This window comes from Patagioenas fasciata, chromosome 1 (genome assembly GCF_037038585.1).
Source record: "Patagioenas fasciata isolate bPatFas1 chromosome 1, bPatFas1.hap1, whole genome shotgun sequence".
Classification (NCBI taxonomy): Eukaryota; Metazoa; Chordata; class Aves; order Columbiformes; family Columbidae; genus Patagioenas; species Patagioenas fasciata.
The window spans coordinates 8,847,942-8,862,771 of NC_092520.1; the positions used below are offsets into that span (position 1 = coordinate 8,847,942).

The 14,830-nt window shown below is 40.3% G+C and overlaps 1 protein-coding gene across 30 annotated transcripts in view; it reads left to right on the plus strand.

The window, feature by feature from the left end:
• Positions 1-14,830, plus strand: part of DLG2 (discs large MAGUK scaffold protein 2) — a 1,047,967-nt gene that overhangs the window by 946,373 nt on the left and 86,764 nt on the right. For all 30 annotated transcript variants that reach the window (XM_071798683.1, XM_071798777.1, XM_071799041.1 and 27 more), the window contains one exon: positions 6,491-6,605. In XM_071798683.1, the coding sequence (XP_071654784.1) occupies positions 6,491-6,605 (115 nt within the window). The remainder of the gene's footprint in view (positions 1-6,490; positions 6,606-14,830) is intronic.

A 14,830-nucleotide genomic window follows, 5' to 3' on the forward strand; every position in this document is an offset into this window, starting at 1 on the left:
TGGGTTAGAGATACGTTATTTCAGAAGTGCAAAAGCAGCAATTAGGGAATCTGTTATCATCTACAAGCAAACAGTGATGATCCCGAATTACACAGGAAAGCAAATTTTGATACCTGCTGACAGAAAGAATTGCTATCTCTCTAAAGGTGCCAACACTAAAAGCATTTAAACTAATACAGACTTGGATTGTGATGCTGAACTATTATTTTCTGTATGGTATAGTACGTCAGCATTTCCGTTACTTAACCATGCTTTACTTGTAGGATAAGGGCTTTTACGTTTTCATGTTTTCTAAATTCAATCAAAGTTACAGTCTTCATTATAAACTTAAAAGTGAAAAATTACAGTAATGTAGCTTTGTAAAATTCTGCAACTCTTTCTCATAGAAAAGCTGCAGCATATTTATTAATTTGTTATGTTTATCCTTTATATTACCAAAAATGGCATCAAACCATCAATTATAAAATCTGTTTGTTCTTTTTAGATCAAGAAATTATTTGACCTTTTCATGACGATTTTCTAAAAAATTCTTGATGTTTGTTTTCTCGCATTCGTTTTCAGTCTCCCAAATGCTTCTAAGTCTTGCAAGTTCAAGTATCATAGACTTTTAGGCCATTTCTGAAGTCACCTGGAGAACTTGAAGCTAACATTTCAATACACTGCTTATTTTAATTGAAAAAGTCCTTGCCCCATTTATATTACTTAAGTTACAGCAACACTCATCCCAGCTGTCCTTAGTGACTGTGCATCCAGCATGGATCTCACAAACTCATGATTTTTTCCTTCACAGCGTGTGAAGAGTCTTAAGCATTGAGTAATTGGACTCACAGCAGCTCAATACTGAGTCATCATGAGCCACCAAAGCAAGTCAATAGGAACTCAAAAGAGGCCGGAGGGGTGTTAAAACAACTCCTCCCCACAGTGTAGCTACCTACCTGCAGAGCTTTAGAAGAGGTGGCAGGATTTCGGGTATCTAAATCACTTCAGCAGTAAAAATGTTGGTGCCTTCAAGATTGTGAAGATCATAGTTTTGATCTTGGCCAGGTAAAATGGAAGTTTCAGTTTAAGAGCATTTCTGTTATGGTTTGGGTTGGTTTCTTTTATGTGTCTGGCCATTTACCTTGCTTTGATTTCTCAGTATATGAACTAAGGAGAAGGTTCAAGGTGTTTGAAGATTATTCCCAAAGGTCTATGCAATACTTTCAACATATGCAAGTGCTTTGCAAAGATAAACGATTACATTGATATCCAAAGGTTAGAATATGTGTTAGTCCCAGATATAGTGCTTGGCAAGATGTTGGAATGAGGTAGAAAGAAAACCACCAGTTCCCTGTTCACATATTCAAGCTAACAAATCCTGTATGAAGCAGATAAACATCAGTTGTTCAAACCAGTGTCTCCAGTTGATAAATGCACTCAGTTTTGGCCTTGGTTGGGCTTGTGGACAACTCCCACTGTAGCAATTCAAACTGATTCTTCTCTCTCTCCTGACTACACAAAGTGTTGAGCAGAGCCAACTTTAGAAAACAGACCCTTGGGAAAAAAGGGCACTTGCTTGGGGCAGCATGCAGAGCCCAACATGTCAATGCCAGAACCCTGAAAGATGGTCCCACAGTCCCTGTAGATTGGCCATTCCTCAGAGCAGCCATCTCCTATTCCACAACCAACAGCATAAACTCCACCTCTGCAGGGTTAGTGAGTTGTATCTGTATCCTTGGGACAGCTAAATACAGGCCTACCTACACTGCCTTGAGCCCTGACCCAGGTCTAAAGCCAAGTATGAACAGACACTTCCCTCCATCACATCTGTCCTGTTTCTTATACCAACTTTTCCAGAGCCACAGGCCAGCACCAACCATTATATCGTCTGGCCTGACCCCAGTAACATTGTAGGTTACAGTTTGCTCACCTGTTTGCCCTTTTTATTCTAATTCATTACTTTATCATTTTCCTAAGCTACCAGTTTAGTTTGTTGGATCACTAGTGAATCAGGCAAGGGGTAGGACCTTTGCAGATGGATTTTGGTAAGTCAAATTTGGGAAATTTCGCTAATGATGCACTTCAGCAGCAACAGTTCTTTGTTCTACCTTTCTTTAAAGGGCATGAAATTAATGAATCGGCTTTAACTGGATTTCTTGTCAGCATGGTACAACCTCAGTGTCCTTTTAATTGTCCATGAGTCTTGAAAGTGTGTTATTTAGATTCAGTGCTGAATTTGAAGGAAGGATGAAGTGTTTTTCTGGACTTCATGTCTACCACTTACTTCTACCTAGCAAATGCAAAGCTATTAGGAAATGGTTTCTCTGGAATGACCCCATATATAAAAAAGTGTTAAGAAAAAGGGACTTTTTCCTAGTGGGCAGGACTGATGTAGCAGTTCTGATGGCAGAAATGGACCATCACTCTTTCTGTTCACATCTCAGATGTAGCCATTGCTGTAGCATCTAGGCATCAGTAGAATTAGAAGGACTGAGATTAAAGAAGCTGATCTGAGCTGGGTTCAATACTACCTGCATTAATCACCTTGCATTTTTTGGTCCAGGCATTTGTCAGGAAGAAAGGACAGGTGCATCTTTCATTATTTTTGGTTGCATAAATATGGAGAAGGTAGTGTGTGAAAATATAAGCCCATAAATATGGTTATTTTCAAATTATCTATGTATTTCAATGCTAAGAAAAAAAACATCTGAAGAGCACGAAGTAACAGAACTGTCATTACTATTTCAGTATTTTTTAATATCAAGCCAGGGACCGAGAGCTTGAACCCCGAACTTCCATCACAGACATACTAGACGTTTTTTAAGATGTGTTGAGGGCTCAAAATGTTTTCTAGAAAGAGATTTTTTTAAATTTAGAATAAATTTACAGTCAGTTAAAATCAGTGAAATTACAAGTGTGCTCTGAAGTCAGAACACAAGCAACAATACAATCATCTGACCAAGCTGTAGTCATTTGAGTATCTCATGAGCTGGTGTTCAAGTTGCAAATAGCTGGATGTTGTGCTAGAGAGAGTCAGATTTTCAGTCCTCTCTTCTCACTCTCCAGATTGGTGTCTAAATCTAGGAGTTACTCCCACACCTCACATACAGACTCTGCCTGGGATATGGTTGCTTATTAAAGGGAAAGCTGCCATTACAGCTGCTCTGATGTAAATCATTCATACCTTGGGCCTTTCCCAGATGTAAAACATCAAAGAAGCTGAATTACAGTGTATGTTTACTGTCTCATTTAGTGCATCCACCACACTTGAAAGACACCTAGTGACAACCCTTAAAATTGTAGTAGTCTGTCTGTCTGTGAAGGACTGACACTGTATCAGGAAGAGAAATGCAAGTTTTTTGGTTTTATGATAACCCTTCCTATTTACCAAGAAGAAATGTTAAATTTGTCATGATGAAATATAAGTTAAACAAAGCCTTGCTCGAAAGATGATTATTTACTAAATAAATTCTAGAGCGGGGGAACAGAACAAATATGACTCATATAGAGCAAACTTAAATCCTACACGGGGATAAACACTTCAAAACTAAACTCTACTTTAAAAAACAGTACAAGTTTGTAGGAAACTTATTTCCTCTGAGGATCTGGGCTTTTAAGTCACTGAGAAGCTTAAAGATGTACCCTAGGTGAAAGAAATTAGCAAGAAACCAGCTCCAGAATAAATCTGAAATACGGTCTGTATGTAGGAGTGTCTCTCCTCCTGACATACAGAATTTCAGCTGCAGTCAGTGAAGTCATAGGTGTGTGGGAAGACTGAAAAGTCTTACACCACAGCAGTGGTTCCCAGCTGACTGGCAAAGTGACCACTGTCTCTTAACTCAGTAGGTAATGCCGAAGAAACTCAATGAAAAGGGAGTTAAAATACATCAAGTAAAAAGAAGATGAAGAAAAAGAAGCGGGACGGGGAAGGGGGAAGCCCAAATCAAACCACTCTGCTAAGCCAGCTTGAAGGTAGCTAGTATCCATGCAAAATGTGGGATCTTGGAAAGGTCAGATGTTATTATCCAATGAAAAGTTAAAGGGCACTGAATAAAATGAATTAGTTGTTGTTGCAAAGCATCTAGACATTCTGGGAAACGAGCCAGCGTGAATGGCATATGGTCAAACAAAAATAATGCTGAGATTTCTACTAGGAGAAAATGATAATATTGCTGTCTTACAGCATTTTCACATGGCTCAAACAGCAACAAACAGGGAGCAGACCAACAGGTTATAAATGCACAGTAAACATTTATTTGTGTAAACTGAGAAGTGGTGTGACCTGGTGGATATACCTCCACCCTCTAACAAAGGAAACCTTGCCTGCTCTCTTCACTTCTGCCCCAGACTTGATATGGAGAAATGTAGACCCTCCTTTTGAAGCAGCCAGTGAAATAAAACATAGAGGTGCAGGGAACAACTTCTTCTCTTTGCTGGCATCTGTCTGCAACATCGACTCTTCAAAGTGTCACTGACTCACTGAAATGGATTTTGTACACCCCCTCAAGTTAGTCTTCTAGCTCGTGTAGGTAGATTTCCTGCGGTTAGGTTGAATTATGACTCTCTGTGTTGCTGGTTGTTGGTTTCAAGGAATTAGAGCTTGTCTCCAAAACTTCAACTTTTCCTCTGGCAAAGCAAAACTCAGCCCATTAGGTCACACAACGTGCAAGGAGAATGTGCCAGCGGGAGGGACTGTTGACCAGGCTGTGCAAGGGATGTGTCCTTTCAGAGAGAAGCCTCATCAAATGAAGCACATCTAGCTGAATTCTTGCCCCAATGCTGATCCCGTGTTGCTGCTCAGCATATCGCCACATTTTACAAAGCCTCCAGCTATAGCAGAGAACAAGGTGTGAGAGCTGGTTTTGTACCGTTTTTGTGCAGCTAAACAGATCTGGAGTTCCTGGGATCACCCAGCCTAAGATTCAGCTATGACTCCACCTATTTAAAAGAAACAGAACCCTGTCCCCAGTGGGCTGATCAAATAAGGTGGCTTATTGCTCGTACAACAATTTCACAGCCGCTTCGGGGATAATTAGACTTTGGTATATCTCCTTTAGGATGAGAGAAAATGGCCTCAAGTTGTACCAGTGAAGGTTCAAATTGGATATTAGGAAAAATTTCTTCACAGAAAAGGTTGTCAGGCATTGGAACAGGCTGCCCAGGGAAGTGGTTGAGTCACCATCCCTGGCGGTGTTTAAAAGACATATAGATTAGGTTCTTAGGGACATGGATTAGTGCTAGAGTTAGCTCTTCCAACCAAAATGACTCTGTGATTCCTGCAGTTTGATGGGATCTTACACTAAATGCTTAACTCATTAGTATAATAACTTCAGTCCATCATCCCACTGCCCCTAACAAGGGAAAGATGAATGATACAGTAGAAAACTGCTTTCAAAATCCTTTTTGCAGATTATAAGATATTTAGTAATACACCTTAAACCTCCTTTCCTGAAACTGCAGAAGAGAAGGTCTAGCTATCTGACTTTTCACACAGTCAATGCTAAAATGTTCAGACCCCGCAATAAAGAGGTCATTAATTTACCTGAGCTAATATATAAGAATCATGACATGTCCTGAGTTGGAAGGGACCCACAAGGATCATCGAGTCCAACTCCTGTCCCTGCACAGGGCAACCCCACAGTTCACACTGTGTGTCTGAGGACATTGTCCAGTCTGTTCTTGAACACTGTCAGGCTTGGGGCTGTGACACCTCCCTGGGGAGCCTGTTCCAGTGTCCAGCACCCTCTGGGTGAAGAACCTTTTCCTAATACCCAACCTAAACCTCCCCTGGCACATCTTCCTGCCATTCCCTCGGGTTCTGTCACTGGTCACCAGAGAGAAGAGCTCAGCCCTGCCCCTCCTCCTCCCCTTGTGATGAAGCTGTAGCCGCCATGAGCTCTCCCCTCAGTCTCCTCCAGGCTGAACAAACTCATTGACTTTAGCCGCTCCTCATACAGCTTCCTCTCCAAACTCTTCACCAACTTTGTAGACTCTTCTGGACACTCTCCAGTAGTTTTATCTCCTTTTTATCCTGTGTTGCCCAGCCCTGCACACAGTGCTCCAGGTGAGGCCGCTCCAGTGCAGAACAGAGCCGAACAATCCCTTCCCTGCCCGGCTGGCCATGCTGTGCTGGATGCTCCCAGGACACGGGTCCCTCTTGGCTGCCAGGGACACTGTTGGCTCATGTTCAACTTGCTGTTGACCAAAATCCCCAGATATCTCTCTGCAGAGCTCCTTTCCAGCATTTTGTCCCCTAGTCTGTATGTACAGCCAGGATTGATGTGTCCCAGGTACAACATCCAGCACTTGCCCTTAAACTTCATGTGTTTGGTGACTATTGGTATATCAATTATTATTATTTGTACATTAATGAAAGGTTCTATTAGACCTCAGTTTTCAGGACATGGCTTACACTCATTAATTCAATATTAATTTGCATTTGACAGCCCTAAAGATTATATAGGTCAAGAAAACTAAAATATCTTTATTCCCTGTTTTCTTATCTCCTTAGAGTACGCTCGGTTTGAGGCAAAAATCCATGACCTGCGTGAGCAGATGATGAATCACAGCATGAGTTCTGGGTCTGGATCCCTGAGGACTAATCAGAAGAGGTCACTGTATGTCAGGTAAGCAGGGAGAACTTTCTCCTGGGAATATGTCAGCAACATGTCAGCAGCTACCTTGTCTATGCCTGATTTGTGTGTTGTGGGTTCAGCAAGGTGGGAAGGAAGTTTGAGGAACTGCATCGATTTGAACTGAGGAATGCATCATTCTTATAGCACAGCACCATTAATGTGAAAATTGGATGATGCCCTATTCTTTAATCTGATCGTTTCAAGCCATTGTCAAAGAGCATTATACTTTTATAGTGATTTGGTTTTGTGATATGAAGATTTCTTACCGGTTATCAGCTCTTGTGGTGTCTGAAATGAATATCATGATGTAGTGACGCATTGCATTTTTATGCAAGGTCTTGCCCAGACATGGAATGACTGATCTCATAAAGTGAACCTTTTCCTCAAGACCTTGTTCTTACAAAACAACGACTATTATGTGCTATTCGAAATGCATGACAATCTGCTGCTCTCCCCGTGCATATGTTTACCCTGCTATCAGTCTATGCTACAAAGAATTTACCATTTACCTAGCAAGATCAAGTATGCAGATGAGATGCTAAACAAGCTGATGTACGTAGCTTAAATGGGGTAGTGAATAAGATAGTAATTTCCCAGCTGTGAGCCAGGCAGTAGCAGTGGTTATAGTTTTGCTTTGACTGTACAAGTCTATTGCCATAGTCATTGCTGGCAGAAAGACTGGGTATTGCCCAGTTGCCTCTAGCAAAGGTCTTGCTGTCACTCACTCCCTCTAGGATTCCATGCCAAATATTTCAATAATCTTAATTATGCTTCTCTAGGCTTTTCATTTTCATTTTTTTTCCCCCATGCTCAGCGTATAATTTGAAATTCCTGACAATCATGAAGTAGAGGGAAGCAATTTGTCAGCCTCCAGGCAGTGATAATTATTCATGGGGGAGCTAATTCAGGTGATAACACTGCAGAGATCCAATTAAAGCTAAATTCTACATTTTGTCATTACACCCTCAGCATGAAGGGGTGAGGCAGAAGAAAGGAAGGAAGGAAAAACTTAAATGTTAGCATGGATGGTCTTATTCTAGTGGGCAGCAACCATAAGAAGCACTAATTGGTACTGCTGCCAGAAAGAGCTATGACTGAAAGGGTATGGATCACTGTTACCAGTGACCTTGCTATTGGGCAAGGTCAGATTGGAAATGTCATGGTCGCTGATGAATCTCTAACCTTCTCTGACCTTTCTGGCTCTGTGTTTACTTCTGGAGCTATTCTACCTACAGTAGTTGTTTTCCAGACCAAACACACAGCGACTTTATTGTCAAGAGCTTGGATCAGCTCCTTGAATTTGTGTTTTGTGAAAAACTGCAATCACTGGACATGTAGAGACAGACCCAAGCTTTGCCAGGAACCCAAAATGTGGGGAACAATGGTGCAAGAAGTCCAAGCCAGCAGCCACAATTCAGTTCAGGTGTGCGCGCAAAGGTCTAACAAAGGGTCCTGAACAACTTACTGGTTTGAGCTGCAGCAAAACTCAATTATCCCAGTGTCAGCACCAACCTGGTAAGCCCTGCTGAGAACTGAGGTTCATTCTCTAGCACACTGAGCCAAGCTGATAAATCTGTGCTGCATCTGGACCAGCCTTGTTCTTCCATACGGTATCGCTCTGTGTGCACCGATGAGCCTGGTTTTCTGCTGGTTCATGAATTCTGGATGTGGTGTGTCTCACTAAGCTGACATGCCCTGGTGCTTCGCTGCAGTAATCTTTGATGTCTCAGCTGCATATCTAAATATCTCTTCCCAAACCACAAATGCAAAAACTGCTCTTTTATTCCAGCGTTGTTCCAAAAAATGCCCCAAACCTCTCAAGCAGAAAAACCTCAAAAGCCTCGGTCACTTTTATTAGCATAAGCTTTTTGCAGTCAAACCCACACAACTGGCTGTGTCCAACCCTCATAAATCTGCTTGAAAGGCTCTGCATTTTACATATTATTATAATGTGTTTGTGGTACAGCAGAGCCTGCAGCTTTGTGCTAGGCACTGTTACTTCAAATCATATTCACTAATGACAAAGGTAGGTTATGTTTATATTAGGCACTAAGGAAAAAATAAGTGTGGGTTCAGAAATGTGCTTGTTTTCACAGACTGAAGTTTTCACTTTATGAATAAACTCTTTACATCCAGGGACTCACGTAAAATGTCTGGGATTTAGCTTTTTTTTTTATCCTACAACCCAGGACATTTCTGTTTCAATGGATTATTTTGGTCAGCATGTGCAAGAGAATCAGAGGCAAATTACCATATGTTGCAAATCTGTATCTGTATTGCCAAGTTTATGATTCAAGTTTGCTGTTTTCCTTTCTCTGGGATGTAGTGATTTTGCTGTTCTTCACTAAATACAAGCATAGCTAATTTTTAGCCAGAAAGCTTAATCAAAGTAAATAACTGTGTTCTAGCCAGTGCAAGGAAATCAAAATAAGGTCCACCTAGGTCACAAGAATTGAAAATAAGTGTCATTATCTGGTCACAGAAATGCCAACAGAAAAGAAGGTGAAAAAAGCAAAGCTCTGTAAGCAGATTTTCCGGTGGATGTGGGATTCATTGGACCCAGGGTTTTCTTTACCTTGCAGTCTCTGATTTTCCCATCCAGACCTTACTAAAATATCATAGCATTTTCAATTGAGATATATAAAAGAAGTTCTATTGAATGAAGTGAGGTAAAATTTAATATGGGAATAATGTGTAGGACTAAAAGTAGTTGGCTGAAAGCAATTAAAATACACACCTAAGCAGTGTATACGCCACAGGAAAGCAGTCAAAAATCAGTTTTTCAGAAGAAATTATGTAGCTCTTTGATGAGTATTACCTGTTCCTTTTGTATTATGGACCCTGTATCTCTGTTTGGGATGTTATCAGAAAGTCCACGACACAAAAGGCAAAGTATTATAAGTCTTCAGGGGAGGACTGAGCAGTAGGAAATGCTGTTAACACTTTTGGGAGTCCACATCCTCTTTGTCACTAAATCTCTCCAATGAGAAAAAGAAATAGAGAAAGAAGAGCAGAAAGTGAGAGAATGGATGTGAAATATAATAAATTTTATTATTCATTATTCATTTGTTGATGGTTGTGAATTAACTTAATTTGAATTAAATAACTGAAGTGAGAGGCTGAAAAAAATTCTTCTATTATCCTTTTTAATTAATTGGAATTCAGCCACCAGCTCATGATTAATGAGGAAAGAAAACAAACCCATCATCAGCTAAATAATGTGCTACGTACATACACAGGGGATTTTTAGCATTTCTTATGCAAATTCTTATCTTCCTTTTTGTCTTTTGGCTCAAGGTTTTAAAATCTGCTCCTGTAAGATTATGTATTGGGTTGCATTGAAATAGGTACGTGCTTTGTTTTGTACTTTTAGGTTCATATCACCACTCAAATTTTTCAATCAACATGGGGTGACCACCAATACTCTCGGGAAATGCCAGATCATGTTATTTAACCCACAGACTAGGGAACATGACAGCCACTTGAAGAGTTAAGTACAGTCCTTTACAAAGTTTGGTGAATGCAAACAGCCATTGAAACTTGATCATAAAACTGCCAAGCTTTGGAGGAAGCTGAGAGCTCAAACAGGACAAAGGATTTTTGCCTGTTGTTTGACTATATTTCTCCTGAGCTTAAGGCACTTGTGCTATATTTCTGAGGGTAGAAGTAGATACGTCAGTAATTGCTACTAGAAGTACAAATAAAAGGTTTTCAAGGAATTATCTGGCATCCAAGAACTGCCTCCTTACAGTCTGCTGTTGATTTACAGCTGAAAAATAATTAGATAAGCTTGGAATAAACAGCCATGGCATCTTTTAATCTTTATTCAAACCAGACAGCTTATATCTATAATTAAAAATTCCAGTCGTCCAAAGCCACAAACAGTCACTGTGGAGGTGCATCGCTCTGCGGGAGTAAATCAAGAGCTTTACACACACCCCAGCTCTTTCATTACCACTTCATTGTTTAAAATCTGTTCGATACCATCAGTGATCAAAAATCACTGCACGTAACCATGGCTACTTGTTGTCCTGTATAGAGGGGACTGGTTGAGCTTACTGAAATGCAGATATTTCAGCTTTCAAATATATCAGCACAATGTGAATTGTATAGTTAGTTATAAAGGTGGAAAACCAGAGCTGGGACAGGTCTGGATCCAGCTGTGATTTCAGAAGTGATTCTGCAGCTGCGCCTCCTCCAGCTGCCCAGGGGGAACATTACAGCGGGAAGTGCAAATGAGGCAAAGCCTCATCCCAGTAAGATGAGGAAGTTAAAGATCAGTCTTAATGTTCCATCCTGTGTCTCACTAATTGTAAAAACCATGCACAGGGCAAACAGGTACCTCTTAGTCCACTATATTTTTGTTTTCTTCTAGCTGGAATAAGTGCCAAGCATTTCACAGCTTTGATAGGTGCTGTATGAACATAAAGCATTGTGTGTTAAAAATGAGTGTGTTCTAGTTCATTTTTTTTTTGAACCACAAGCAACAGAATTTGAAGATTTGCCATAGCAATTTGGCAGCAAATGAGAGGAAGTCAAGGTTGAGGTACTTTGGGTTGTTTACTCTGATTTCCAGCACAATGAATTCTCCATTAGGCGTTAGATACCTCTTTACACTTTTCCCGAATTTCTTAGAAATCAGCATGATGCCATATCAGTTAGAGAGACTTTGATTTTCAACAAATTGTGGAAATTCTCACTTGGGAACTTTGCTGGGTTACAGCTGAAGTTTGGCTGAGGTAGTTCGTGAAGGTTGGATCTGGCATCGGGGACTGGTTTTATGTAGTGTCTTACAGCCACCATTCAGTCTCTCTGTCTTTTTTGAGGCAGTGAGTCCCTGTAGGCCAGTGAACATCAGGTCAAGGCTCCACAGGCAAAACTCTGCTGGGAGAGCTGCACAGCAGGTTGCAATGCAATCTACAATCCACATGAGAAATGCGACTCTTGGAAACATCCTGGTAGTGAAATCTGAACAAGTGAGAACATCAGACCAGGTGATGGAAAGCTCTGTGTAGATCTGGAAGGAGAAATGTGATAAAGATACAATTTCATCAAGATTTTTCAGAGGGAGGTACTGAGGGAACCGGAGAGAAAAGGTATGAAATGGTCATATCTAAATACTCATTGCAAGGAGAGAGAATTTATATATACGTGCATATAGATAAAAGAAATCCAAATAGATATATAGTGGTGTTAGATATACACTATATCCACATGTACATTGCAAACATCTTTACTTAATCTAGTTGCTTAGTATTTCTCTCGAGTCAGTGGAGCGCACTTGGCACTTCCAGAGTACAATTCATCTCATCCAGAAGCAGACATCTGAAATTGCTCAGGCGAATCGTGCCCTAAAAATGTCTATTTCTCACAGTTGAGTGGAAGGAGCCTCAGGTGATTAGCTGAGATGTAAACATCTATGATGGAGACACTTAAAGTTGTGTGACCTGAATCCCACGGAATGTCTTTCTCTGTTGCTCACACGCACACACAGTGTGCATACACATATCTTGGAGAAGCTGTAAATCAGGCTCTCTGGCTGTTGTCTCTACTGTGAATATGTGTTTCCATAAGACGCTGCCATGTAGCTTTGAAACACTACCAGTCCTGTTTAAATAGGCTGAGTTTTTTTCCCACATTCTTATTCCCCAGGATTCCTTCTAAATTTGCCACTTTCGTTAGCACTATTGAGGGTCTGTACATATTCAGTGCATGGTCGTCAGGCTGAATGGGTTCATGACTCAAGCTGTGGGATCACGCTGAACATTCCTTTCAAGCTTCAGAGCACTGTAGGTCAATCTAGGTTTCTGGAGAGTGAATGTGAGTGAGTTTGGCACCTGGGCATTACTGTCTGGCTTTGATGGGGAAATAGCTAGAGTGTACATTACTGTGCCTGTACTTTAATGGCATGATAGAAACTATTTGAATTCTCTCAACAGCAAGTGGAAGAAAATGGAATTTTAGTACAGTTAGTTTGATTACCTCTGATTATTCCTAGTCAATTGAATGGTCCAAATTATAGCACAAAAGGACAACATGCGTTCAGAAAATCTGTGCTAAATGGTATAATAAAGAAAGCTGGGATTTATTATAGTGTTTAGCAGACATGTTTGGAAATGGTCAGATAGGTATGGACACAGCTTGCACTTGTGAAACGGGCTGTTGCACTTCAAATGCCACTTCAGACTGGAAAATTGAAACCTGCTCAGGGCATTACTTATTTCATGTGTCCTGGTTAAGTATGATTTTCTGAATATTCAATTGCTACTTTTTAGCTGTTCTTTTTCTGAGTATAGAGTCTTCTCCAGGTTCTGCTGGCACCAGTGTTCTCACTGGCTTCCGTTAGAGCTGCTTAGATTCAGAATTAAGGAAATAATGCAAATATTTGGTTTTCAAAGCAAAGAGGGTCACTCTGTGTGCTAGAGAGACCTTTTTCCCCAGGTGGATGTTCAGAAGCTGAACAATATAATCAAATAACTATTCATTCAGGTCTTTATTAATTATCAGATACAGCGAGGAACAGAGAAGGATGAGGGATATACTGTAATACAAGAATCACCTAACACAATGGGCAATAAATCCAGTAGTTATTATTTATTATTTTGAAATTCACTTTTAGAGCAAAAATCTGGGCCTCAGAGAGCCTGTGATTATCTGTAAAACGAGGAAGGAAAATGAGACCAACTCTTTTCTTTGGCAATGAAAATACATTTTCTTATGAAAGTCAGACTCTATATGCTTGGAGGATCTTTTGGGGGGGGGGATTTATAAAAAGTACCATCTTCGTCATGCTGCTACACTATTACTGTCTAACTGAGAAATGTAAAAAATCAGCTAAATATTGATGAGCAAGGAATATCTGGAGAGGGCCTGGTTGTTTTTTTTTGAGGTGGCCTCTCACTGATGCCAGTCGAAGCTGTGAGCTTTTCACACTGTGTTTGTATTATGCCCGTGAAGTTTTCATAGATCCTTAGCTGAAGTGCCTTAACTGAGACACAGCAGCGTTGTAACTCTCAGCTGAAAGATGGATGTGAGAATTATTAATCTTGCAGTATTCACAATTCAAAGGCCCCTAGGCTTATACTTTGATGGCATTTTGGTACTAAAGAAAATACCCTGAAATGTGATGCTGTAAATATACCAAGATGCCTCATCTATACCCGAGGACTGGGAAAATCGATATATTTGATATATAGTCAGTTGAAACTGTTAGCCACCTCACAAGCTACTACAATTTTTCCTAGCACTTTCTATGTTTCTTATTCATCTGATATTTTTTTGCAGTGTTGATACTAATGAACAGTTAAGGAAAAATGAGGTTAGTTTGCAATTTTTAATAACATTTCACCGACAAAGAAGCAGCAGTTAATGGAGAGTGAAAACTGAACACGTAAACACATCAGTCAAAACAGTCTCATCTCTGCTTCTGACACCAGTTTTCTCCTTCACATCTTCATGTTTATCAGATCTGTAAGTCTTAGGTACCTGCTATGAAATGAGTGCAACTGATTCTTTCCTGAGACATGGTCGGATGCGTTGTCAGCTGCAGCACGAACCAACAGCCCAGCAAGGTTTTTAGCACGGGATGTTTCTGCAGTTGTGCTGAAAAGGGACAAAAAGCAAATGTATTTCTATCTGGTTGTGGCCTTGCAAATCATTTAATACTTTGTATTCAAGATTAAGAGATAACATACGCAATAATGAGCACCTCAAAGGACAGAGCCCTGTGTGAATAAACCACAGCCTGCAGTAATCTCAGATAACAAGCTCGGCCTATAAAATATAAAGGAGCTCCTTATCAAAGCCAGTCTTGTCTAATTCATCTTACCTTTACATTATCAATAAAACTTATTAGATATGAAATAACTGGCTGAGACCTGAAATCATGTCCTCAGTGCTGAATTATTAATGCCTGCAGAAGCAGCTTTTCTATTAGCAGCTTCAGTAGGAGTAAGTAGTACATACTTCTGGCCATTTTTCTTATTGTTCTGTTTCATGAGTTATTGAAATAATGTCCCAGAACAGGTAATGTGCTTGACATGTGATGTCTGCTCTAAAGAAGCAGCACACCTTTTTCTTTTCTTAAGAGATGCTTTAATAGCTTTTCATTGCTCTTATATTCTGCTTTCCAGTTCCCTAGTGGGACTGCCTACTTTCTGGTTCGGAGACTCATTCGGCAGGAAAGTGTCAACCAGAATAATTTCCAAGCCAGAAGA